The 27,969-nt window shown below is 49.4% G+C and overlaps 1 protein-coding gene across 1 annotated transcript in view; it reads left to right on the top strand.

Annotated features, from left to right (window-relative positions):
* The window catches only part of ASIC2 (acid sensing ion channel subunit 2), a 220,916-nt gene that overhangs the window by 175,802 nt on the left and 17,145 nt on the right, over positions 1 to 27,969 (top strand). Inside the window, exon 3 of the mRNA XM_038753888.1 lies at positions 8,266 to 8,393. Within this exon, the coding sequence (XP_038609816.1) occupies positions 8,266 to 8,393 (128 nt within the window). The remainder of the gene's footprint in view (positions 1 to 8,265; positions 8,394 to 27,969) is intronic.

Here is a 27,969-nt window from a genome sequence, read left to right as displayed (position 1 = left end):
AAGGGGGAGACAGACAACAAAACAGAACATGTGGACAGGTGTCAAGTCATCAGAATAAGTAGAAATAACACTAGATGCACATCATTAACAAAATAAATAGAATAGTAAATATGTACAAGTAAAATGAATAGAGTAATAAATCTGTATAAACATATATACAGGTGCTGTGGGGAGGGGAAGGAGGTAGGGTGCGGGGGATGGGGAGGAAGAGAGGAAAAAGGAGGCTCAGTCTGGGAAGGCCTCCTGGAGGAGGTGAGCTCTCAGTAGGGCTTTGAAGGGAGGAAGAGAGCTAGCTTGGCGGATGTGTGGAGGGAGGGCATTCCAGGCCAGGGGAAGGAGGTGGGCCAGGGGTCGATGGCGGGACAGGCCAGAATGAGGTACAGTTAGCGTTATCGGCCTAGGCCCTCCCCCCAAGTATGGCTCCACTCATGGCATCGCCTCTCCCAGCCAGTCATATCCACAGATTGGAAGATTTATTTTGTAATTTATTTTTAATTAAAAAGAATGCCTGCCGCTGCCTCCCCGCACCAGTCGCATACAGAAACTAGAGAGCTCCAGCATCAGGACAAGGGGTTTTGTTTTTATTTTTAAATAGAAAACAAGCAAACATGAGGCTGCTCAAAGGTGACTAGCAGCAGTAATCCAGTCCTCTGGCTCCCTTCCCTCCCCTCCTGAAGCCCGAAAGTGGCTGTGACAGCAGCGGGGGCAGGGGCAGCAGCTCTCTGGAACTGGCCTAGAGACCCTTGTTTAAGGTGGCCCAAACTGGGGTTTCCCCTGCTGTGGAGGTCAGCGCCAAGTTCACCCACACACATTTCAGTTTTGGAGGAAACCATGCACACTCCCCTTTCCCCAATGCCACCCCCTGCTTGCTCTTTAGCCATGAAAAAGCAAGCAATTGCAATATCAACTTGGGGGGTTTCGCCTGAATAATGCACCTGAGAGCCAAATGTGTTACCCTGTCGTGAAGCCGGTGAAAGCCTTCTTCCCGCAGGGTGTCAACTGGCACCACCACAGAAGTCCTCCTTGGGAAGAAGTGGATGAGGGAAGCATAAGTCGGCCTCGAGGATGTGAACTACGGAAGAATCCAGGCAGGCTTTGTCTTCTGCCATAAAACCCTACAGAATTCTGGGCTGTGCCTGCCAGGCTGTAAGTTCCTCCTGTGATGATGACAGAAGGTGGAGTAAACTCGCAAGGTTGCTATGGCTCCTTTCACTTTACTGTCCACCAGGATTTGTGCACCCAGGAAAAAGCCTTGTTTGGTCCTTGAGCCACAAAGAGAAACATTCAGTGCAGCCTGCAGGTGAAATGGAGAGGTGACCATAGCAAGATTCAAAAGAGGAAGAGTCCGACTGGCGACGATTGGGGCTGGGGTAGCACTGAGCACAGCTAATGTGTGGGGGCCACACAGAACCAGCCTCCTGTCGGGTCTGTTCTCCAGGAGAGGGGTGTCTGGGGGCTGGGATGTGGGGGTATCAGGGAGAGGAACTCACAAATGTGATTGGAGGAATTCATTCATTCATTCAATCGTATTTATTGAGCGCTTACTGTGTGCAGAGCACTGTACTAAGTGCTTGGGAAGTATAAATTGGCAACATCTAGAGACAGTCCCTACCCAACAGCGGGCTCACAGTCTAGAAGGGGGAGACAGACAACAAAACAAAACATATTAACAGTGTTGCTGCCAGGTACTCAAAGAATGTGGAATCTTTTCAGTGAGGTGAGTGTAGTCCAGAGAGGAACTTGGGAGCAGCCCAGCCCACTCTGCTGTCACCCACCAGAAGGAGGGAGAGAGAAGTTGCGAATGTTCATGGAGGAGGTGGGCTCTCAATCAATCAATCAATCAATCGTATTTATTGAGCGCTTACTATGTGCAGAGCACTGTACTAAGCGCTTGGGAAGTACCTCTCAGTCAGAGAACCAGCCTCCAGATTCTTTCTCCTTCCCTCGGAAATCTGAGATGCTGAGTTCTAATGTTGATGACTTCTGAACTTCCAGACAAATGTAGATCTAATTAGAGTGGACAGTCCTTAAGGGCTTGGGGTCTGTCTTATGCTTCTGTTGTACTCTCTCCACTGTTTAATACAGTGCTTTGCACTCAGTAAGTGCTCCATTAACACTGCTGATAGGATAAAGCAGTAAGTGCTCTTTAGACTGTGAGCTTGTGGACAGGGAACATGACAACCAACTCTGTTGTACTGTGCTCTCCTAAGTATTTAGTACAGTGCTCTGCACACAGTAAGTGCTCACTAGGTATTATTGATTGATTGATTCCCTGCAGTGGTTGGAGGGCTGGCTATGGGGAGAGGAGACCAAATGTTGGGCTAAAGTTCCCCAGGATTCTGGGGCACCTATTCCTCAAGTCCCAGAATACTGTGTTTCTTAGACTGACCCAAACTGAGCATGCTTTAGCCCAGGAGTGGAAATCCAAACATTCAAAATGAGCAAAACTTAAGTCCAGTGAAAATACATATAATGATAATAATAATAATAATAGTAATAATGGGACTTGTTAAGTGCTTACTATGTTCCAAACTCTGTTCTAAATGCTGGGGTAGATATAAGTCAATCAGGTTGGATACAGTCCCTTTCCCACATGGGGCTCTCAGTCTTAATCCCCATTTTACAGATGAGGTAACTGAAGCCCAGAGAAGTGAAGTGATTTGCCCAAGGTCACACAGCAGACATGTGTAATGGTAATAACAATGATAGTATTAATGGTATTTGTTCAGCATAACTAAATGCCAAGCACTGTATGAAGCACTGGAGTAGATACAAGATAATCAGATCATTCAAAATTCCTGTCCCACGTGGGGATAACAGCCTAAGATTGGGGAGGGGGAGAGAACGGGTATTTTAACCCCGTTTTATAGATGAGAAAAATGAGGCCCAGAGAAGTTTAGTGACTTGCCCAAGGTCATACAGCAGACCAATGACAGAGATGGGATTGGGATCCAGCTCTCCTGATCCCCAGGCATGTGATATTTCCACTAGGCTGCCCAACCCCCAGTTGGGGCTGACGATAGAGATATGTCCTCCTTGTGTTTTTGTTGTGATTTAGCTCGGGAAGACTGAAAGGCCTCACGGTGTGATGTTGCAAGCAGATTTTGTTTTCCTCTGTAAGAGTGAGTCGTCATGTCTGCTTCCTCATTGGCTTTGAAACGTGCGTAGTTGACATTTGCTCTCGGGGGTCAGGCAACTCTGGCCACCTCTCAAATCCTGCCCCTCCACTCTGCCAGGCTGTAGGGACTGTGGGGCTGTGGGGACAGGGCATCAACTTGCAGTGTGCTTACACTGGGCTAAGTACAGTGCCAGGTGCTGGGGAGAAGGACTGGACACTTATCTAGAACTGTTCTTGGCCTCCAGACACTGTGAGGAGGACAAGCAGAGAAAAACCAACCAGCCCAGTTGAGTAAGGAGATATGTAATTTGAGCACTTAGCAAAGTGCCTGGGTGTCCACGGTGAGGGTGCCGAGGGAGGACACTAATGCTGATACTGACACCCACTTCTGCCTGGCAGATGATTGTGGTGGCAGTGGAGGTACCAGCTTAGAGGAAACAGCCCAGCCTAATGGGAAGGGCACGGACTTGGGTTCTAAACTTTTGATCCCAGCACCTACCCATTATATGGGGGCCTGTGCCCGGCAGCAGCAAAATAACAAGTCAGAAGGGGACGACTGAGGGTTGGGGATGGATGGGTTCTAAATATTTTGCCTGGGCCATTCTCTAGGGATGGCACAAGGGAGAGCAGAAGGCACAGAAAACAAGGGAGTACAATTGATATATTCTCCTTCCCTTCCACCAGAAAAAGAGCTACCTGGCCCCTAATACCATGGACAGACAGGTTTTCTTGTGGGTGGGATGGTGGGGGAGGGAGAGAGCTATTGGAAAGAGCCTGGACCTTGGGGGCAGAAGGCCCAGGTTAAGTCATTAATTCCTTCATTTAATAGTATTTATTGAGTGCTTATTGTGTGCAGAGCATTGCACTGTTTGGGAGAGTACGATATAACAATAAACAGGCACATTTCCTGCCCACAATGAGCTTAAAGTCTGGGGGGGGGGGAGACAGACATTAATATAAATAAATTACAGATATGTTCATAAGTGCTGTGGGGCTGGGAGGAGGATTGAATAAAGAGAGCAAGTCAGGGCAGTGCAGAAGGGAGTTGGAAAAGAGGAAAGGGGGCCTTAGTAATTTTCCTTCTGTGAGCCTGTTTCCTCATCTGTAAAGTGTGGTCTTGGAGAAGACTTTTGCAAATATCATGAGCTACCTGAAAAACAAACAAATGGGTTTTGGAGCAAATTAAGTCAAGTTGGTCCATGGAAGGCCAAATGATTCGACTTAGCATATTTTGGGCACATCAACAAGAGGATTGATTCTCTGGAGAAGACACTAATGCTAGGAAAAGTCCAAGGAAAACATGGAAGAAGCAGACCAGCAGCTAGATGGATAAAAACCAAAACAACAATAACTGATAACGGATAACGGATTATGGCAGAAGATAGGGTGTTCTGGAAAAAATATATCCATAGAGTCACTATGAATCGGAAATGACTTGACAGCCTTTGATAATAGTAATAAAGTGTGGGGAAGGTACCTGGTCTCCCTGCCTCTTAGATTGTGAGTGCCTTGAAGGAAAATTCATGTCTAATTCTTACCCACACATTCTTTCCCAGCCCTTGGTACAGTGCTCTGCATACAGTACGTGCTTAGTAAATACTATTACTGCTAACCCCAGTTCCTCCACTTGCCAGCTGCATTACCTTGGGCAAGCCACTTAATTTCTCTGTGCCTCAGTTTCTGCATCTGGAAATTGGGGATTAAATATGTGCTTTCCCTACCCTTTAAACTGTGAGCTCCATGTAGTACAGGGACTGTGTCTGATTTGATTATATTGCACATATTCATGCTTGGGATACTGCTTAGCAAATAGTAAGCACTTTACAAATGCCACAGTATTATTGTTACTGGTATTATTATTATTAGTGATGGTATCTGCACCTACTGTTTCAGCTTGATACCTGTGAGGCTTTCAGTGCCTCTGTAACCACCAGCTGTTTCTAATTCAGAAAATGGTTCACTGACTGCAGTCCCAGCACAGCTCTGTCTTGGGCAATAGAACTGGATTTCAGAGCCATAAATAATGCTGACCAACCCAGGGTGCAGTTTATTCCAATCTGGTTTCTACTCCTTCCATTCCTCCTACTTATATAGAGTCTTTAGCCGAGGCCCTGGGCAGCGGGGCTGGGAGATGGAGAATCCTGGGCCAGCAGCAGGTGAGAGTCTCCAGAAATGGCAAGGCAGTCTGTGGTGAAGTTCATGACCTGGGCTGGTGCCCGGACTCGTGCCCGGATCTGGTGCCCACCAGCCTGAGCTGCAGCAAGGGTGTTGGAGGAAGGATTTAGAATGCACACTCCTTTAGATAGCCCAGAGGTATTAGAGTTCGGCATCCTCCGCCTCTCAATTCATGCACACACATCCTACCCACCGGATCAGCACTTTATGGCCATGGATACTGGCATAGTTTCTGGTGGGCTTTCCTACCACCCTACTAGGAACTCAGATCCGGGAGTGGTTTATTAGAAAATCAGACTTTGTACAAGGGTAAAGGTGAGACCCACAGTCCATCCCGCACAGGATTCTGACTCTGATGTTGGCACTGGCATGCTTAGAAGGGTGGCAGTGTGGCCTAGTGGACAAAATATGGGACTGGTCTTCAGGAGACTTGGGTTCTAGTCCCAGCCCTGCCACTGGCCTCCAGGGTGACATGTCAGCTAACCTTGTTGGGCTTCAGTGTTTTCATCCGTAAAATGGGAGTAAGATATCTTCTCTCCTTCTTAAACCAGTGCCACATGCAGATCAGCCTGGCAGTGGACTGCTGGGAGACCAATGCAGACGTCAGCCTTGCCTGGCAGGCAACAATTAGGAGAGGTGGGGTACAAAGAAAGAGACAGAGAGCCTAATCTAATGGAAAGAGTATGGGTTCTGGGAGTCAGAGGACCTGGGTTATAATCCCATCTCTGCCACTTGTCTACTGTGTGAACTTGGGCAAGTCATTTTACTTCTCAGTGCCTCAGTTTCCACATCTGTAAAATGGGGATTAAATCCTACTCCCTCCTACTTAGACTGTGAGGCTCATGCTGTGTCTGGGGCCATTGGATGTTTCTAGAGAAATGTTCTGGGCATGTCACCCCCTCCTCAAAAGTCTCCAGTGCTTGCCTATCAACCCCCATATTAAACAAAAACTCCTAACTATTGGCTTCAAAGCTCTCCATCACCTTGTCCCTGCTTACCTCACCTCCCTTCTCTCCTTCTACATCCCAGCCCACACACACTCCGCTCCTTGGGTGCTAACCTCCTCAATGTGCCTTGATCTCATCTGTCCCGCCGTCGACCCCTGGCCCAAGTCCTACCTCTGGCCTGGAAGGCCCTCTCTCCTCAAATCCACCAAACAATCCCTATTCCCCCCTTCAAAGCCCTACTGGAGGCTCACCTCCTCCAAGAGGCCTTCCCAGACTACGTCCCCCTTTTCCTCAGCTCCCCCTCCCTGCTGCGTCACCTCGACTTGCTCCTTTTGCTCTTCCCCTCCACCACATAGCACTTATGTATATATGTATATAACTATAATTCTATTTATTTATATTGATGCTTGTCTACTTGCTTTGATGTCTGTCTCCCCCCTTTTAGACTGTAAGCCCGGTATGGACAGGGAATGTCTCTCTTTATTGTTGAATTGTACTTTCCAAGCGCTTAGTACAATGCTCTGCACACAGTAAGCACTCAATAAATTCGATTGAATGAATGAATGGAGTTCACACTCAGGTGCTAGACGGTAAACTCTTTGAGGGCAGGGATTGTGTCTACTCACTCTATTGTATCGTACTCTCCCAAGCATTTAGAATGATACTCTGCACATAGTAAGTGCTCAGTAAATACCACTGAGTGAAGAGATCCACAACTGCCCAGGTGCCGGGGATGTTCTGGCCCTCTGTCTGTCTCCATGCTTTCTTTGCCTCCACCAGTCCTCTGCCTCTGCCGGTACTCTGTCTGCCTCCACAGGTCCTCAGACAAACAGAAGAACCTCTTTAAAAGCACGATGAGACTAAATGTCAAAGAATATGGCCCAGCAGTGGACATCTGGGAGCCAGCAGCAAAAGAGAGCCCAGCTTGGCAAAAGCATTAGCTTTTTCCCCTCAGCTCTCCAGGCAGGCCAGGTGGCCATAACTATCTCCGTTGGCCCTTTGGTTCTTGAGAGGGCTACAGAAAGAGTTTCCCCTCTCTGTCCCTACTGCTGCTGCTGCCCCTGCCATTTCTCCCATTCTTCTCCGCTCGGAGCCATGAGGATGAGCCAAGCAACTTCCCTGCCGTTCTCTGGCCTAGGAAGCTGGGGGCTCACGGACGAGGTGGGGTCAGGGTTTTGGCCCCCATGGGGCCACCTAGACACCATGCTGCTCCCATGCCTGGTGCCATTGGCCACCATACCTGGCCACCACCACTGGCCACTATTTTGCAAGCAGCAGCAGAAGCCCTGATTCCAGGTTTGGGGGTTTAATAGGGTTGCCTGGGTTCCTGGGAAGGCCAGCCTATCTTCTTTCTAAAACTGGAGCTCAGATGGGCCTCTCCTCTGCCATCCTCCCAACCTCTCCCCAGGACTGGTGGCCTTTTAGCTCCCCACAGATGTCTCCTGGGGACACATGGATTTCAGCTGCAAACCTACCAGAGGTCTGTCTTGAGGTCAAGAGGTGCCAGAAGTCAGGGTAGACAGATGGCCTTCTGCCAGTTTACAAGACCTTCAAAGCCCTACTGAAATCACATCTCCAAGACACCTTCACTGAGTAGGCCCTCATTTTCCTACCCTATTCACCTGCCCTTCTGTGTCACCTATGTCTTCAGATCTGTATCCCATAAGCACTTTGATACTCACCCCCACCAAGTCCCACAACATTTATGTACCTATATACTCAGCCATTTCTCTCATCTGTGCTTTATTTTTATCTCTGCCTCCCCACCCCCATTGGATTGTAAACTCCTTGAGGTCACAGTCGTGTCTATTCAACTCTATTGTTCTCTCCCAAGTGCTTAGTAAAGTGTTCTGCATACATTAAATGCTCAGTAAATACAATTGATTGAAAAATGGGGAATTGAGTCAGGGGGATGGATCAGATGGCCCCTCCAGGTCTCTCCCAGCTCTCTGATTCAGTGGGGCTTAACGGACCCATAGCGCTCCATTTTTGAACCCTTTTGACTGGTCCCTGTGTCTGTTGCAGAGGAAACGACATTTGAAGCTGGTGTGAAGGTTCAGATCCACAGTCAATCAGAGCCTCCATTTGTCCAGGAGCTGGGCTTCGGGGTAGCCCCTGGATTCCAGACCTTCGTGGCCACCCAGGAGCAGAGGGTAAGTCCCCAGCTCTCTTCCTTTCTCGATTTCCTGCCAGACCCAAGGTGGGGAAGTGGTCACCCTGCCAAGCTCCTCTAAATGTGGGGCCAGACTGTGGGTTGATGCCTTACTGCCCCCCGAGGAAGGAGGACCTTGGTTGGAAGTCATGCTTCCTGCAGGTTGGGCAGCGAGGAGCCCCGGGGAGGAAGGCAGAAAAATGAAAGTCAGCATGGGGGTTTCTGATCGGTGACTCTGGTATGAACATCAGCAAGGGGGTATCCAATTGGTGATTCTGGGGTGAACACTGGTGTGAGTGTTTCTGATCGGTAACTCTGGAGTGAACATTGGCGTAGGTGTTTCTGATTGGTGATCCTGGGGTGAACATCGGCATGGGCATTTCCGACGGGTGACCCTGGCATTGGAGAGGTAGAAGCCTGCATCCTCACCGACCAAACCCTGTCAGATTGCCCCTCGGTAGGAACTTTAGGCCAGTGGAGGCACAACATCATCTAGGACTGATGAACTGTAGCTCAGGCCTACCCTCCCTCTCCACCAGTCCATAGCGAACAGCTGGGAGATGGGGCAGCAGGCAGGTTGGGCTTCACATCACTTGGCTGGGGGAGTGGAGGAGAGTGCCACGGCTAGTGGAGGGGTCCGTCTGATGTCCAGGAGATACCACTGCAGCCGCTAGGCATTTCGAGGACAAAGCTGTGACTGACAAGAGGGGTATACAGCTCCTGGCCTTTGGGCCAAGGGTGGCACTACACACCTTTCTGACTCACCCAGCAGCTTCTGGTCACAGCCAGGATCTCTCTTTATGTGTGCGCAGTGTGGAAGGGGTGCCAGTCACTCATTGGCCTTTTCAGCCACTCCACTGGCACCACGTGGCCAGCATCTTGTGGTCAGCTGTATTCACCTTCAAAAACAGACAGGCAGTCCCCTCTCCCTCTCTCTTTCCCACCTTATCTCCTCTCCCTCACTCCCTCTTCATCTCTATCAACAAATAGAGACAGATGATAGATGTAGAGATAGGGAGATATAGTTAGATGGAGATAGGGAGATAGGGGAAGAGCTGTATGTTGAAGGAGGCAGAAGAACAAGCTGTTTATGAGCTAGAGGAAGTCGTCCAACACGATGGGTAAGCGACGCTGGGCAGTGTGGGTGCCAGATGTTTCCCCTTTCTGCTCTGTGGAATGAGGTGGTGACCAGGCCCCACCCCGCTTCCTTCCTGGAAGACTTGAGACTGACTCTGTGTTTCCTAGACTGGAGCATTACGGGCTTGATGTTCTTTCAAGGACTCAGGTGGCAGCTGTGAGGTTCTGAGCATCTGCTCTGGTCTGCCGTCATCCCCAGGTTTGACAGCTGCCCAATCCTCCCCCCTGCCTATGCTGGCAGTTGAGCTAATCGCTCAACACAGAATTCTCTCCCAGAAAATTGTAACAAGTACGTTCAAGTGGTTACCCGCAGTCACTCTTCTTGGCTGCGAGTAATGAGAGTTCCAGGGAATGGAGGGTTACAGCAGGAGGGCAGAAGACTTACCCAGTCCCTTTAAAGAGACTTGAGGGGACTTAATACAGTTCCTTACACACTCACAGAGTAGGCATTCAGTACACTGCTCTGCACACAGGAGACACTCAGTACACTGCCCTGCACAGTACAGGGCTCTGCACACAAGGCACCTTCAGTATGGAGCTCTGCATGCGATGGATATTTAATATGATGCTCTTCACACAGTAGGCCCACAGTACAATGCTTTGCACAAAGTAGGCACCTAGTGCATCACATTGATTGATGTGGGCCTCACGAAGGGGCTCACGAAGGCTCAGCATGTCCAGGATTGGACAGCTGCCCAGCTACCTGCTCAAATCATATCTTCTTCAAGAATTCCTTCAAACTGTCAGGTCCAACAAAAGAAACAAGTCACAGCAACACAGCACAAGGGGTTAATTATTGCAATATTATTACAGCACTGTATGGTTGAGGACAGACAGACCTGTTGCCCTAAAATGGGGTCAACCCCATCAGCGAAAGGTGGGAGAGATAGTTAGTTATAGCCTGTGGTGGTGTGGTGTACATCACACCTTCAACAGGATCCAATCAAGTGTGGCTGCAGTTTTCTTAACTGATGATTTTCTTAACTGACGACAGGGTATGGCTGAAATTGACAACTGGGTCAGAGGGTGGCTGAAGCATGATTTAGGAAAACAAACTAGACTAATTCAAAATGGAGACTGAAAACAAAATGGAGTAAGACTGGTTAAAGTTTGGCTTCCACACTGCCTAACCTCTCATCTCCCCACCCTGTTATTCTCTTTCCCTTCTGCATCACCTGTGCTCTTAGATCTGCATTCCTTAAGCATTTTGATACCCACTTTCACCCTCAACCCCACAGCACTTATCTCCATATCCTTATATGCTGACATTTTCCTTATCCATAATTTATTTTAATGTCTATCTGCCCCTCTAGACTGTAAGCTCCTTGTGGGCAGGGATTCTGTCTACCATCTCCATTGTATTGCACTCTCCCAAGTATTTGGTAGAGTGTTCTGCACACAGTAAGTGTCCAGTAAATACCACTGATTGATTACCTATGGCAAAAGACAGCAAGAATTTTGGATTCTCATTGCCAGCCAGGTCCAAGCAAGAGGCTGGCAGAGTGTGCCAGTCAGTGTGGCACTGATAGAGACACAATGCATTGTTTGTGAGTGCAGTTGGCCTGTTCCCTCAGGAATGGGAGATCCAACTGGTGTTCAGAAACAAAAAACCCAGCAATTTCCATAAGAACTCAGCTGCTGGGTTCAATATCCCCCATTTGCTCCTGACAGCTCCTTCCGCCAGCTTCCTCCTGCCACTCCCAGCCAGCATCCTCCCTCCACTCCCAGCCAACTTCCTCCCTCTACTTCCAGTTAGCATCGTCCCACCATTCAATCAATTGTATTTATTGAGCACTTACTGTGTGCAGAGCACTGTACTAAGTGCTTGGGAAGTGCTTCCCAGCCAGCTTCCTCCCACCACTCTCATCCAACTTCCTTGTTTATAGCGCTGCCCTTCCTCAGCTCTTGCCTCTGACGTGCCACACACATAGCAGTTCAGGATCTGTCAGAGGACTGCCCAAGACCAAGTATGCAAGGACAAGGGAGATGCATCCTACAGCCTGAATAGCCTGACAATCCTCCATGAGACACTGAGGGGGCCACAGCAGCCAAGCAGTTGCGGGGACACAATGGGATGGGGCAGCTTGGGTACCTTATCCTTCCCTCTAAGGGGCCAATGTATCAGGGCAGTGGGGAGGAGCTAGGATGGATCCAAGTCCCAGTAGCCCAGAATGGTTGTACTACAAATCCGAGAATGTTCTGGGTCCTCCTGAGCTAAGCCTGCACTGAGCAGGTTCCATCCCTGTTGCGGAAATCCAAGAATTTAAAATGGCTAGGTAATAACTGGGACTTGGAGAGAGATCAGCTGACCAGACTATCTGGGACAAAACACACCAATCCAGGACCATTTGACTCGTTTTCTAAAATTGACCCCATCTGCCTCCAGAAATTGAGAACTGGCCCATCAACTGAAATAGAACAAATGGCCAACCTGCCTCCTCTAATGCCAACCTATTCTCTGGTCTCCAATCTCACCTTACCCACCAATGACCCTTGCTCAATTACTCTCTCTGGCCTTGAACTCCCTCACCTTTCGTATCTTACAGACCACCACTCTCCCCACCTTCAAGACCCTCCTAAAATCACAGCTCCTTCAAGAGGCCGTCTCAGACTAAGCCCTCACTTAACAATAATAATAATAATGATATTTATTAAGTGCTTGATATGTGCCAAGCTCTATGCTAAGCACTGGGGTAGATACAAAATAATCAGTTTTGGATACAGTCCCTGTCCCATATGGTGCTCACAAACTAAATAGAAGGAAGTAGGATTTAATCCCCATTTTATGGATGAAGAACCTGAGGCCCAGAGAAATTCATTCATTTATTCATTCGATTGTATTTATTGAGCACTTACTGTGTGCAGAGCACTGTACTAAGCGCTTGGGAAGTACAAGTTGGCAACATATAGAGACAGTCCCTACCCAACAGCAGGCTCACAGTCTAGAAAGGGGAGACAGACAACAAAACAAAACATATTAACAAAATAGAATAAATATGTACAAATAAAATAAATAGAGTAATACATACGTACAAACATATATGCACATATACAGGTTCTGTGGGGAGGGGAAGGAGGTAACGCAGGGGGATGCGGAGAGGGAGGAGGGGGAGCAGAAGGAGGGGGCTCAGTCTGGGAAGGCCTCCTGGAGGAGGTGAGCTGTCAGTAGGGCTTTGAAGGGAGGAAGAGAGCCAGCTTGGCGGATGTGTGGAGGGAGGGCATTCCAGGCCAGGGGGAGGACGTGGGCCAGGGGTCGACGGCAGGACAGGCGAGAACGAGACACAGTGAGGAGATTAGTGACAGAGGAGCAGAGGGTGTGGGCTGGGCTGTAGAAGGAGAGAAGTGAGGTGAGGTAGGAGGGGGCGAGGTGATGGACAGCCTTGAAGCCGAGGGTGAGGAGCTTTTGCCTGATGCGTAGGTTGATTGGTAGCCACTGGAGATTTTTGAGGAGGGGAGTAACATGCCCAGAGCGTTTCTGGACAAAGACAATCCGGGCAGCGGCATGAAGTATGGATTGAAGTGGGGAGAGACAGGAGGATGGGAGATCGGAGAGGAGGCTGATCATCATCATCATCAATCGTATTTATTGAGCGCTTACTATGTGCAGAGCACTGTACTAAGCGCTTGGGAAGTACAAATTGGCAACATATAGAGACAGTCCCTACCCAACAGTGGGCTCACAGTTTAAAAGGGGGAGACAGAGAACAAAACCAAACATACTAACAAAATAAAATAAATAGAATAGATATGTACGAGCAAAATAAATAAATAAATAAATAGAGTAATAAATATGTACAAACATATATACATATATACAGGTGCTGTGGGGAAGGGAAGGAGTTAAGAAGGGGGGGATGGAGAGGGAGATGAGTGGGAGAGGAAGGAAGGGGCTCAGTCTGGGAAGGCCTCCTAGAGGAGGTGAGCTCTCAATAGGGCCTTGAAGGGAGGAAGAGAGCTAGCTTGGCGGATGGGCAGAGGGAGGGCATTCCAGGCCCGGGGGATGATGTGGGCTGGGGGTCGATGGCGGGACAGGCGAGAACGAGGTACGGTGAGGAGATTAGCGGCGGAGGAGCGGAGGGTGCAGGGTGAGCTGTAGAAGGAGAGAAGGGAGGTGAGGTAGGAGGGGGCGAGGTGATGGACAGCCCTGAAGCCCAGGGTGAGGAGTTTCTGCCTGATGCGCAGATTTATTGGTAGCCACTGGAGATTTTTGAGGAGGGGAGATGCAGTAATCCAGTCAGGATAGGATGAGAGATTGAACAAGCAGGGTAACGGTTTGGATGGAGAGGAAAGGGCAGATCTTGGCAATGTTGTGGAGGTGAGACTGGCAGGTTTTGGTGACAGATTGGATGTAAGGGATGAACGAGAGAGTGGAGTCGAGGATGATACCAAGGTTGCGGGCTTGTGAAATGGGAAGGATGGTAGTGCTGTCAACAGTGATGGGAAAGTCAGGGAGAGGGAAGGGTTTGGGAGGGAAGATAAGGAGTTCAGTCTTGGACATGTTGAGTTTTAGATGGCGGGCAGACATCCAGATGGAGATGTCCTGAAGGCAGGAGGAGATGCGAGCCTGGAGGGAGGGAGAGAGAGCAGGGGCAGAGATGTAGATTTGGGTGTCATCAGTGTAGAGATGATAGTTGAAGCCATGGGAGTGAATGAGTTCACCAAGGGAGTGAGTGTAGATAGAGTGACTTGCCCAAGGACATGTCACTCACCCACCTCCTCAAAAATCTCCAGTGTTTGCCTATCAACCTCCTTATCAAGCAAAAACTCCTCACTATTGGTTTCGAAGCACTCCATCACCTTGCCCCTTCTTACCTCACCTCCTTTCTCTCCTTCTACATCCCAGCCTGCACACTTTGCTCCTCTGGTGCTAACCTTTTCACTTTGCCTCCATCTCACCTGTCTCACTGCTGACCCCTGGCCCACGTCCTACCGCTGGCCTGGAATGCCCTCCTTCCTCACATCCACCAAACAATCATACTTCCCCCCTTCAAAGCCCTTCTGAAGGTTCACCTCCTCCAAGAGGCCTTCCCAGACTAAGCCCCCCTTTTCCTCAGCTCCCTCTCCCTTCTGCATCACCTCAACTCCCTCCCTTTGCTTTTCTACCCCTCCCCACTCCACCGTGTTTATGTATATATGTAGATATCTATAATTCTATTTATTTGCACTGATGCCTGTTTACTTGTTTTGATGTCCGTCTCCCCGCCAGCCCCCAGACTGTAAACCCAGTTTGGGCAGGTATTGTCTCTCCTTGTTCATTCATTCATTCATTCAATCGTATATATTGAGTGCTTACTGTGTGCAGAGCACTCTACTAAGCGCTTGGGAAGTACAAGTCGGCAACATATAGAGACAGTCCCTACCCAACTACAGGCTCTCAGTCTAGAAGGGGGAGACAGACAACAGAAAAAATTGTACTTTCCAAGTGCTTAGAATAGTGCTCTGCACACAGTAAGCACTCAATAAATATGATTGAATGAATGAATGAATGAATATGGACTGTGTCCAACATATCTTGAATGTACCCCAGCAGTTAGTACAGTGCCAGGCACATCAGTTGATCAATCATTTGTATTTATTGAAACTTTACCGTTTGCAGAGCACTGTACTAAGCACTTGGGAGAGTACAACACAATATAACAGACACATTTCCTTTCCACAATGAGCTAACAGTCTAGAGAGAGATTAACAAATGCCATTAAAAAAAAATCAGGCTCCAGACAGGCCTGTGAGTAAGTTGTTCAGTGTGAAGGTGGGTGGAGCGAGGTGATTGAGAATCTTAAAGTCCATAGTGAGGATTTGCTGTTGGATGCAGAGATGGGGAAGTACTTGGATGAAGAGGAAGGGGCATATTTTAGAGGTGCTGTGAACATTGGTTGAGGCTCAGCTTCAGTGGGAAACAGTAAAGAGCCCTCTCACCAGATGCTTTCCTCTGGCACCCATCCCTGGCAATTCATTCAGTTGTATTTATTGAGTGCTTGCCATGTGCAAAGCACTGTACTAAGCGCTTGGAGGAGTACAATATAGCAGTAAACAGACACATTCCCTGCCCTCAATTAGATGTGAGTAGAGCACTGTACTAAGTACTTGGGCAAGTACAACATAGAGTTGGTAGGCACATTCATTCATTCAATCATGTTTATTGAGCACTTGCTGTGTGCAGAGCACAGTACTAAGCACTTGGAAAGTACAGTATAGCAATAAAGAGAAATAATTCCTGCCCACAACAGGCTTACAGTCTAGAAGGGGAGAGACAGACATCAAAATAAGTAAACACGCATCAATATAAATAAATAGAACTATAGATATATCCCTGTCCACAAAGAGCTTACAGTCTAGAAGCACTGCACTAAACACGGGGGTACATAAATGACAATCAGCTCCCAAATGGGGCTCACCATCTAAATAGGAGGGAGCTTAAGAATTGAATCTCGATTTTATAGATTAGGGAACCTAGGCACAGAGGAGCAAAGTGACCTGCCCAGGGCCCTACAGCAGACAAGTGGTAGAGCAGCAGAGAAGCAGCATGCCATAATGGCTAGAGCTCAGGCCTGGAAGTCAGAAGGACCTGGGTTCTAATCCCAGCTCTACCACTTGCCTGCTGCATGACCCTGGGCAATTCACATCTCCTTCCTGCACCTCAGTCACCTCAACTGTCAAATGGGGATCAAGACCCTGAGCCCATTAGGGATCCTATCCGCCTCCACATGGGGTCAGAAAGAGAAAGAGGGAAGGGAAGCCGGGGAGGTGAATGGCTCGATAACAAAGTGATGTCTTGATTAATGAAAGCCCTAAACACCAGAGGAATGTTTGCAAAACCTGCATCTTAAGCCCTTCTATGACTATAATTTAAGGGATGGTCAGTAAAAAGCATCACTGCTGAGGAAAATCATCTGAAAAGCTGTTAGGGCTCCCAGGAAGCTACTTTGGAAGAAATAGGGAATGCTAGAAGTTGAGATTGTTCATTTCCTTCCATTTCCCCTGCCAGATTAGTGGGAGAATCCTGCTAATTTGGCAGCCACTTCCAGGCTCCTCAACGCCACTTCCAGGCTCCTCAACCAGAGCAAAGGATGAATGCAAACACTTTCAGAGTCACTGATATCTGCACAGAGTTGGCCCTTGAAAAAATAGACCCCAGGAGTGTCTGGACTAAAACAAAATTAAACAGAATGATTGGAGCAAAGTGGAGTTGACACTTGCCTCCTCGTTTCTCTTCACAGACTCATTTCTTAAGGAACATGATATTTCTCACAACTCATGGTTTCTATTTGCCCATTTATATATTGCTTCCTTTTGAATTTGGAGCTGATGCTCCTGGCGGTGAGGTCTCACCCACGCGAGCAAATGAGACTGACACTCCAGTATGGGATCGACCCTCCCCACTCCCTGTGACATTTCCTAGTAATGGTCCCACTTTGGGCTTGCCTCTGTTTTCCTCTGCCTCTTTACATAACAACCTGACTCAAGCCTTTGCTCCAGGAGAGTAGCCCCCCTCCCAATCGCTGCCTGCCAGGCTGGTCAGTCCTCTGCAGTGCCCCCCCCCCCCCCAAGCCTCTGCTTGAGGAGAGCCGCCTCTCTCCTGATTGTTGCCTGCCAGGCTGTTCTTTCTGCTCTTGTGTCTCTCAACCGTCTGCTCGAATGTCACAGTGATTGAAACTACATTTCATCATGTCTTTAAATAGTTTTTTCTGGCCTCTAAGCTTGTGTGCTACCCTTTCAGTTCCCCATACTGCAGAAAATTAGGTATCCTGCTGTCATTCCCTCTCCTCACAAGACCTGTCCAGTGGAGCCGTGTTGCTATGAATTGCACTTCAATGCTGGCCAGCAGGCTACCCTCCAAGACCTCATTGTTTGTCATCTGGTCCTCCCACATAGTGTTGTGAGTGGTGTGTGGGTGGAGCTGATGGAATGGCTCCAGGGACCAAGTCCCATCTGGAACAAATCCAGGTCTCACAGTCTTGCAGGAGGTTGGATGCCATCACCAAAGGGATAAGAATTCCAGGCCAGAGGGAGGACTTGGACAAGGGGCCAGTGATGAGAAAGGGGAAAGCAAAGTTCATTGAGTAGGTTGGCATTAGAGGAGTGAAGTGTGTGGGCTGGGCTGTAGTGGGAAATCAGTGGAGTAAGGTAATAAGGGGTAAGTTGATTGAGTGCTTTAAAACCAGTGGTAAATTGAGTGCTTTGAAACCAGTGGTAAGGAGTTTCTGTTTGATGCAGTGGATCTCCTCCCCTTGGCTTTACCTGTGGCTTGCCCTACTGCTTCTCCTTTTGGCTTTCTCTATCGTTCTCCTCAGTGCACTCCCTGTAGGTTTCTCTATGGTTCTCCCCAGCAGCTCTCCTTATGGCTTTCTCTACTGTTCTCCCCAGAGCTCTCCCTGTGGTTTTCTTCCCTGTAGCTCTTCTCCATGCAACTCTTTTCCCTGAGGTTTTTCTACCCATTGCTCTCCTTGTGGCCCTCCTCGTGGCTTTCCCTGCCCTCCCTGCAGTTTTCCTCCCTACAACTCCCTGCCTGGCTTTCCCTGTGACTCTCCAACTAGTCTCCCCAAGGCCCTCCTCTATCTGCTCCTCCCCACCACCATCATCGGAGTGAAGCAGGACTGGTTGGCTAGTCTGGGCCCGTTCATCCTAGTCTTGGCCCCCAGGCTTGAGGCAGCACCGAGAGATCTTCCAGCTGGGATTTGAATGCCCTTCTGATCCCCCCAGGAAACTCTTCCAGTTCAACCCCTGAGAGCGTCGGTGGACATCTTTGTGCAGGCCACTCACACTTTCTGGCCCTGCCCGTTGAAAATCTTCCGGGCCTGCCTGGAGTGTGGGATTACTGCCAACAGAGAAGGCAACAGCTGCCCCTCAGGAGGCCGCAGACACTTAGGCAGGGCCAGTCCAGAGGCACAGTGCAATTAATGCAGGTGCCTCCGGCTGCCTCCAGAGTTGTCCAAGATCAGCGAGGAGGATGCCCAGCCACCCAGACCTGGGCCTATCCTTTGTGAGCAGGAGTGCAGTTTTCCTGCTTGGGGAAAATTCTAGTTTCCTGAGGTTTTTGTAGAGGGGCAAACACTGGGACAAAGCTGCTCAGTGGAATCTTGGGTGGAGCAGGGCTCACTGATGTTCTCATTTAAAGCCCAGCTTCCTGGAGAGTACGAAGATCCAACCCTGAAGCAATGGGACAGGTCCGGGAGCCTCCCAACCATCCCTCTCTCTCCTTGGCCAGAGTCCCCCCTCCTAAGCCCCGCTCAGTGTGTAATGACTGCTGCTCGTCCATAGTGGCAGCTGAATGGGGCAGGGCAAACACCAGTGCTGGGGAGAGGCCAGTTGCAGCTGCTCTCTGCTGTCTAGACCAACCATCTGCTAAGCTGGAAGGACAAAAATTGAGAAGGTCATTGCATGGCAAGTCAGCTGTGGTCCTGTCTTTTCTCCAACCCTGGTCCACTAGAGAGTGCCAGGCTTTGACTGTCCCCTCCAACCTGGAGTCTCTCAGAGACCTGGGGAAGAGAGTCCAATGGTCAGAGCACACAGTTGCCAATACCCAGCCAAAGCCACCTGAGGCAGATGGAGCCTGGATCATTACAGCAGTCTGGCGGGAGTAGAAAGTGGCACAGAGTTGGGACTGGGTGGAGTGGGGATCCACAGTTTGCCTCTACCCTCGTTTCTGAGCTACATCTGAGCTGTCTGTCAGCCAGGAAACAGCTCCCCGGCTCCCTGGGTTTTCTGTTTTCTTCTCCCCTTTGGGAGGGTTTCAGGTCATAAGGAGCTCAGCTGGCTGGAGGCACTTGTTTGGCACCAGCTGATTCCTGGGCTGGGGACCTGAGCTCAGAGTTTGTGAAGAGAGACTCTGGCCTGGAGCGTGAGTGGGCAGATTGTGGCTCTAAGGTTCTCGGACTCAGAGTGTGAGCTGGAAGACTCTAGACTGGGGTCTCAGACTTGGAGTGTAAGCCAGAAGTCTCTGTCAGAGTGTGAGTGAAGAGACTCTGAGCTGGGGTCAGAGTTTGAGTGGGGAGATGGTGGCTCTGGGGTCTCGGACTCAGAATGTGAACTGGAAGCGTAACCTCTTCCAGGACTTAGAAAGGCACCATGACCTTCCTGCTCTTTTCAGAAACAGCACCAGCAAAAATGGTAGCAGTAACTTTCTTTGACAAAAGGAAAATCATGCTAAATTAGTCTCTAAAAACGGGGACAGCCCCAGAGGCAGCAGTGAACCTCTGCTGATGCTGTCTTTCTCTGCTTACCTGGGGCTGGTGATTAACTAGAGAGTGGGTGGGGGGTGAGAGGTAGGAGAGAGCCAGTGTGAGAGACAGAGAGAATAAGAATGTGTTTGTGTGTGTGTGTGTGTGTGTGTGTGTGCACGTGCGCGCGCACACATGCTTGTGTGCATGCATGTGCCTGCCTGCCATCTGCCTGCCTCTTTCTCATGGTCTCTTTCCATCTCTCTCCCTCTCTCTGGCTAGGTCTGGGCTTCTCCCGGCTTGCCAGCCCCTCTCTGTTTCTTGGTTTCTGGATTGTGTTTCTATCTCTAAAGCTCTTTGTTTCTCTCTTCTCTCCCTGTAGGTGACCCATTCTCTCTCTCCCTTAGTCTCTCTGCCTCAGACCCTATGTTTGGTCTCTCTTTGCATGGGCCTCAGACTCTTTGTGCCTATCTGTCTCTGTTCTTCAGGTCTTCACCCCTCCCTGTCCCTCCTCCCCTGTTCCTCCCTGTTCCCTCCCTTAAGTCCCTTTGGCCTCCTCTCAGCCTGACCAGAAGGCAGCTCTAGGCTGTGAACCTTCTCAAGGGGCCCAGGGGGCTGCAAAGGCTTAAGGAGCCCACCCCCCCCATCCCTCATCCCCTCCAACTGAAAGCACAGACTCTTGGCCTCAAAGATCAGGGCAGCAGACTGGTTTCATCTTGAGAACCGCTCCATGTCAACTTTGAAAAGCAATTCCCATTTCACTGAGGAGCTTCTCCCTCCAGTGTTCACCCAGGGGCTCAGCAGGGAAGCAGGACAGAACAGGGAGGAGGCTCCCTTCCATTCAGATCCCAATCAGGGTCTTTGCAAATCAGGTGTTATACACTTCTAGACTGTGTGCCCGTTGTTGGGTAGGGACCATCTCTATATGTTGCCAACATGTACTTCCCAACCACTTAGTACAGTGCTCTACAAACAGTAAGCTCTCAATAAATGTAATTGAATGAATACATTATGTAGTGACAGGCTGCTGAGGGACCACAGGGGCAGACAGACCAGCCTGGGGTGCAGCTTCAGGAATAAACATCTCAAATCTACATCTCTGCCCCTGCTCTCTCTCCTTCCCTTCAGGCTCGTGTCTCCTCCTGCCTTCAAGACATCTCCATCTGGATGTCTGTCCGCCATCTAAAACTCAATATGTCCAAGTCCAAACCCTGCCCTCTCCCTGACTTTCCCATCACTGTTGACAACACTACCATCCTTCCCATCTCATAAGCCCGCAACCTTGGTGTCATCTTCGACTCCGCTCTCTCTTTCACCCCTCACATCCAATCTGTCACCAAAACCTTCCAGTCTCACCTCCAGGACATCGCCAAGATTCTCCCTTTCCTCTCCATCCAAACCACTACCCTGCTGGTTCAATCTCTCATCCTATCCCGACTGGATTACTGCATCAGCCTCCTCTCTGATCTCCCATCCTCCTGTCTCTCCCGACTTCAATCTATACTTCACACCGCTGCCCGGATCATCTTTGTGCAGAAACGCTCTGGGCATGTTACTCCCCTCCTCAAAAATCTCCAGTGGCTACCAGTCAACCTACGCATCAGGCAAAAACTCCTCACTCTTGGTTTCTCTGTCTCCCCCTTCTAGACTGTGAGCCCACTGTTGGGTAGGGACCGACTCTATATGTTGCCAACTTGTACTTCCCAAGTGCTTAGTACAGTGCACTGCACACTGTAAGCGCTCAATAAATATGATTGATTAATTGATTGATTGATTGATTGATTCAAGGCTCTCCATCACCTCGCCCCCTCCTACCTCACCTCCCTTCTCTCCTTCTACAGCCCGGCCTGCACCCTCCACTCCTCTGTCGCTAACCTCCTCACTGTGCCTCGTTCTCGCTTGTTCCGCCATCACCCCCCGGCCCACGTCCTCCCCCTGGCCTGGAATGCCCTCCCTCCGCACAACCGCCAAGCTAGCTCTCTTCCTCCCTTCAAAGCCCTACTGAGAGCTCACCTCCTCCAGGAGGCCTTCCCAGACTGAGCCCCCTCCTTCCTTTCTCCCTCCTCCCCTTCCTCATCCCCCCCGCATTACCTCCTTCCCCTCCCCACAGCACCTGTATATATGTATATATGTTTGTACATATTTATTACTCTACTCATTTTACTTGTACATATTCTATTTATTTTATTTTGTTAATGCGTTTTGTTTTGTTGTCTGTCTCCCCCTCCTAGACTGTGAGCCCATTGTTACGTAGGGACCGTCTCTATATGTTGCCGATTTGTACTTACCAAGTGCTTAGTACGGTGCTGTGCACACAGTAAGCTCTCAATAAATACGACTTAATGAATGAATGAATGAATAAACAAGCAATTCCTGAATCAAGGCCACCTCCCACCCCAGACAAAATTTGGTCTCTGTCGGTAGCAACAGTAAGCTTACAGGTACTGTGTGATAGTTGCCCTCCTGGATGTGTGTCCTGATGATTATGTGTCCTCATGATTATGGGATGGACCATAACTTTTCCCCTCTACATTGCTCAGTTTCTCTCCCACTACGAACCGCTTGTCCATGATTGTCTCCAAACCCCTTGTGAACTTATTGATATTCTCAGCTTATAAACTCAAAGGAGAAAAAGCCTTTCCTTGGGTTTGTTTTAAACCTCCTCGAGAGGCGGTCCTCAAACCCGAGGCTCCAGAAAGTTTGTGAGTTAAAGGGGATGATTCTGCAAAGGTTTCTGCCCTGCAATCATCCAATCAGGAGCGAGATAACAAATGACACAACCCAGAAAATAACAATCCTTTCAAGGGCACAGACTGAAAGGGCTTGGTGTGACCCATGGGATTACCCAGTTCATCTCACACCCAGCTAAATCCAGCATTAAACATGAAAGACAATGCTGTGTTATACCCATTTCACAGATAAGAATTTTTAAGAAAGGAGAGTGAATGAACTGCCTAACATTCAGTGAAGCCCAACCTTCAACTAGGCACTCTACAACAGAATGGTTCTGCGGCTTGTCTCCTATGTGACCTTGGGCAAGGCACTTAATTTCTCTGTGCCTCAGTTTCCTGTAAATGAGGATGAAGACTGTGAGCCCCATGTGGGACATGGACTGTGTCCAACTGAGTAGCTTGTATCTACCCCAATGCTTGTTACAGTGCTTGGCACATAGTAAGTGCTTAAAAACACCATAAAAAAAGAAAAAACCCAGCCTCCAGTGGATTCCAGCAGCTGGTCCCCTCGACCAATTGGGAATGGCTTCTCCCAACTGGCCAGAGCTCCCTGGGCTGAGGCTTCTCACCCTGGCCAATGGCTCCTCCTCCTCTGCACTTGGGGCTCCTCTGTAAGCTCCTCTGCACACAGCCCCCAGGACAAGGCAGCCCCTGCCTCTGGCCAGTGGGACCAGTCCAATTGGAGTGACTTCCTCTGCTCCGGTGCACCAACGTCCAATTAGAGCCACCTCCCGTCTGTCACTTCTGCTCTGATCAGAGTCCCTTCTGCCAGAGCAAGCTGCATTGATTGGCCCAGCCCCCTGCTGGGCCAGAAGAGAGTCCCCAAATCAGGACCTCCTACCACAACCTATGACAGAGAATGGTCAGATTGAGTCAGTGACTGAAGTCATAGATGGGCTGATTGTGTTTTTTAGACAGAGTATTCCCTGTGGCTGGAAAATTTTGATGATTTATTACTTGTCACCTCTGCACTCCACCCCCCACTACTAAAAATCATTTTATTTTCAGGGCTTTCAAGATATGTGGAACTTCAGTCCAGCTGGCAATATAATAATACAACTTGAACGTTCAGAGTATAGCTGAACCATCTGGTAATAATGGTATTTGCTAAGTGCTTACTATATGCCAAACACTGTAGTAAGTGCTGGGGTAGATTAAAAGTAATCAGGTTGGTTATAGTGCCCGTCCCACATGGGGCTCACAGTCTAAGTAGTAGGGAGATCAGATATTGAATCCCCATTTTACAGATGAAGAAACTGAGGCACAGAGAAGTTATGTTTCTTTCTCAACTTCACATAGCAGGTAAGTGGTGGGCCAGGATGAGAACCCAGGTCTGCTGATTTCCTGGCCTGTGATCTTTCCAATAGTCTGCCCTGCTGTGGTTGATGCCCAGGTATACATCTCTGGCCCTGATCTCTTTCCCTCTCTGCAGTCTCACATTTCTTCTTGCCTTCAGGACATCTCTGCTCTATGAGCCCGCTGTTGGGTAGGGACCATCTCTATATGTTGCCAACTTGTACTTCCCAAGTGCTTAGTACAGTGCTCTGCACACAGTAAGCGCTCAATAAATACGATTGAATGAATGAATGAGTGTCCTCCCGTCACCTCAAGCTTGATGGAACTCCTTGTCTTCCCCCACAAGCCCTGTCCTCATCCTAACTTTCCCATCTCTGTAGGTGGCACCACCATCCTTCCTGTCTCTCAGGCCTGTGGCCTTAGTGTTGCCCTCGACTTCTCTCTCTCATTCAACTCACGTGTTCGGTCCATCGCTGAATCCTGTCAGCCCCACCTTCACGGAATCGCTGAGATCTGCCCTTTCCTCTCCTCCAAACTGCCATGTTAATACAATCATTCATCCTGTCCCACCTGGTTAGCTGCATCAGCCTCTTTGCTGACCTCCCAGCCTCCTGTCTCTCCCCACTCCAGTCCGTGCTTCACTCTGCTGCATGGATCATTTTCCTGCAAAAATGTTCAGGACATAATAATGGCATTTATTAAGCACTTAGTGTGTGCAAAGCACTGTTCTAAGTGCCGGGGAGGTTACAAGGTGATCAGGTTGTCCCACGGTGGGGCTCATAGTTAATCCCCATTTTACAGATGAGGTAACTGAGGCACAAAGAAGTTAAGCGACTTGCCCAAAGTCACACAGCTGACAATTGGCAGAGCCGGGATTTGAACACATGACCACTGACTCCAAAGCCCGTGCTCTTTCCACTGAGCCACGCAGCTTCTCATGTCATTCCACTCCTCAGAAAACTCCAGTGGTTGCCCATCCACCTCTGCATCAAAGAAAAACTACTCACCATTGACTTTAAAGCAGTCAATCACCTTGCCTCCTCCTGCCTCACCTTGCTACTCTCCTACTGCAACCCAGCCTGCACCCTTTGCTTCTCTACTGCTAACCTTTTCACTTTGCCTCGATCTTGCCTATCTCACCACTGACCCCTCACCCATGTCCTGCTTCTGGCCTGAAGCACCCTCCCTCTTCAAATCCGACAGACAATTACTCTCCCCACCTTTGGGGCCTCATTGAGGGCACATCTCCTCTAGGAGGCCTTCCCAAACTAAGCCCCCCACCACCCTTTGTCTTCTCTCACTCCTTTCTAGGCTGCCCTAACTTGCTCTCTTTGTTCTTCCTCCATCCCAGCCCCATATCACTTATGTGCAGATCTGTCATTTGTTTATATTAGTGTCTCTCTCTCCCCTTCTGGAGCCTCACCATGGACAGGGATTGTATCTGTTTATTGTTGTATTGTACTCTCCAAGTGCTTAATACAATGCTCTGCACACAGGAAGCACTCAATAAATATGATTGAATTAATTGAATGAATGAATGAATGAATGCTTCACATTAAATGTTCTTTGCTTTTTCTCTACTGGGGTGGTACTCGAGAGAGTCTCCGATGTTTGCTTCTGTTATCCTTTTGGGAAAGACAAAATCCTCAGCAGGATGCTTGCCCTGTGCCTTTTCTTCAGCATAACTCTCTCCCTCCTGACTGTACTCCTTGTCTTCCTCCCACTCTTCTCTGGGCCCTCCCCCCTCACCTGCCCTGCCCCAAAGTTTCCCCCCTCCTAACCCTCACTTGCCTCTCCCACCACTGTGTAATCCTAGGACAGAATGAAAGTCCACGTACAAAAACCAGAGAAGCAGAGCCAAGAGCGGAGGGAAACTCAACAACATTGGCCAGGATAGTCAGAGACCCCCACCCAATCAGCCATAGGCCAGGCCTGCCCTAGCCTAGCCCCAGCACAGATCCAGTCCAGCAAGCCCCTCAGTGTAACCCTGCCTCTGTTCCAGGCCCTTCCCCTCAATGTTGAGGTCCAGCCAGAATCTGGGCAAGCCCTGTCCACCACCTACAGACTTCCCATGGCCATAATGGTCAACTGACAGACAACCTGAGGCTTGATTCCAAAGGAGATTGTGCCCATCCACTCTATTCCCCTCCTGCCCCCTTCTCTGGCCGTTAGGAAGGAAGGATGGGGCACCTCAGAGGCTCAACTAGTGCCTTAGTTGCAATTGGGGTTATTTATTATGCTCTGTAATGCAACGTATAGCATCTGGGACCTGTTCTCGGTCCTGGATGACAAACTGGGAACAGCTGGTGCTCTGATACATTATAGCTATAAATGAAGAGAAGCACTCCAGCACTCCTCTGAGCATGGTGGTGAACAAATTCTGTTTTTTGCCATCTAATGAGAGGCTGACATTGCGGGGAAGGAAATTGTGCCAGTGCTGTTTTCAGAGAGTGCTGGTAAGTGATGGATTCATTCCTTAGGCTTCACTGTGAATCTCGGGTTTTTTTCTCTAGCTTGAGTCAGTCCTCTGGACTAAACCTCCTATTCCAGGCTGACCGGGGCCAAAATAGTCTGTGACTCCTGACTGGTCTAGGTTGGCAACTCAAGGCCTTTTTCAAAATAATTGCACTATATTGATGATAATAATAATCAATAATGGGATTTATTAAGCCCTGACTATATGTTGCCATTCACTGTACGAAGCAATGGAGTAGGTACAAGTGCTTAGTGTGGACTGAGTCCCTTTGGAGATTTTAGGGCACAGCAGCTGGTTTGAGGGTTCTCATCCTTCAATAGAACATGAGGCCCCGAGCCTGCTGAACCAGGTCTCTGTTCTCTAACTCCCTAACAGCCTTCCAAGGCTGTCAGCTTCCAGCCCCTCCTCCTCCCATGATCTTCCAGCCTCGAACCTCCAGCAAGGAGGAGGAGGAGAAAAAGATTGGGGGGAACACAGGGAGGGGTGCAGGAAGGAGGGGGTCCAATCCCAAATGCAATCCAAACTTGAGGGCTGTTTGTTAGTGCTGATTATTATTTATTCTTATTTGACTGACCTGTCAGGATGTGAGGATTACATTACAATTACAGTTGGTGTGTAAACTAGGTAAGCCATGTTAAAGATGGAATGAGAACATTGTGCTTCACAAACAAGAGTAGTAGTAATGGTATTTATTTCTGACTCCCTGAGGTTGTGGACTGTAATGAGCTGTTGGGACAGTCCAGGGTGGGGAGGAAGAATATTTAGGCTCATGCAGGTTTATAAATTACACTCTTCCCCAACCCCACCCCCAGAGGAGCCCCACCTGCTTTACCTTCCCCCCTCATCCTCTCCCCCCAACCCGGGGGGAGGCCAGGGCACTGGGACCCAGGAGAAACTCAGGCCACAGATGAGCCTCCAAGAAGGGGATAAACAGCCTCGAGGAGTAGAGTGTGGCCTGGGCTTCGGGGTCTTGCCATGCCACTGTCCTGGGCCACGTGGGGCATGAGGAATCAGGGCAGGAATGGGGCCGGGGGCATCCTGTAATGTCAGTCTCCCATGGTTGGTGGCAGTATGTGATGAAGATGCCAGGAACGGGAGCTGGACCCCAGGATGATGAAGACTGATGCCTTTTGGGGCAGGATCAGGAAGGGGGACCCACACTCTTGCCATAGGCTCTGACCCCTGCTGCAGTGAAGCAGTGGCTCCCGAGCACTACACAACTGAGCCAGACTCCCCTGCCCTCTCCTTGAGCCTCTGCTCTCACCTTCTTTGGGCTCAGTACCCAGTGGCTTTGACCCACAGAGCTGTGGACCTGGAGCTGGCAACAGTATCTATTGCGCCCATTTCTCCTGGACACCTGCTTCCAAGCCCCCACAAATGAATGAATCAATCAATTGAATTTATTGAGCACATACTGTATGCAGAGCACTATACTAAGGGCTTGGGAGAGTACAATAGAAGAGAGTTGATAGACACATTCCCTGCCTATAGTGAGCTTACATTCTAGAGGATCTGAGCTCTTCCTCTCCCCCGACCCTCCAGCATAGATGGCATCATTTCTGGCACTGACGTCTCAGATCTGGGTTCCAGGCCCCAAGTTAGAGTCTTGGCTCACCTTCGGGGCCAGCTAGAACCCACTGGCCTGGTCCACCCCCCTTCCCATCCAAGGTCAGAGCAGCAGCCCTTGGACAGCTTCTGTGGCCTCCACCACCATCTTCCTCCCCTGGAAGGCACGTGGGCAGGGCCAGGCAAGTCAAGTCAAGGCAAGATTAGTCAGGG

This window comes from Tachyglossus aculeatus, chromosome 11 (genome assembly GCF_015852505.1).
Source record: "Tachyglossus aculeatus isolate mTacAcu1 chromosome 11, mTacAcu1.pri, whole genome shotgun sequence".
Lineage (NCBI taxonomy): Eukaryota > Metazoa > Chordata > Mammalia > Monotremata > Tachyglossidae > Tachyglossus > Tachyglossus aculeatus.
Note: the sequence above shows the minus strand (reverse complement) of the source record. Positions and strands in the feature narration are given on the sequence as shown.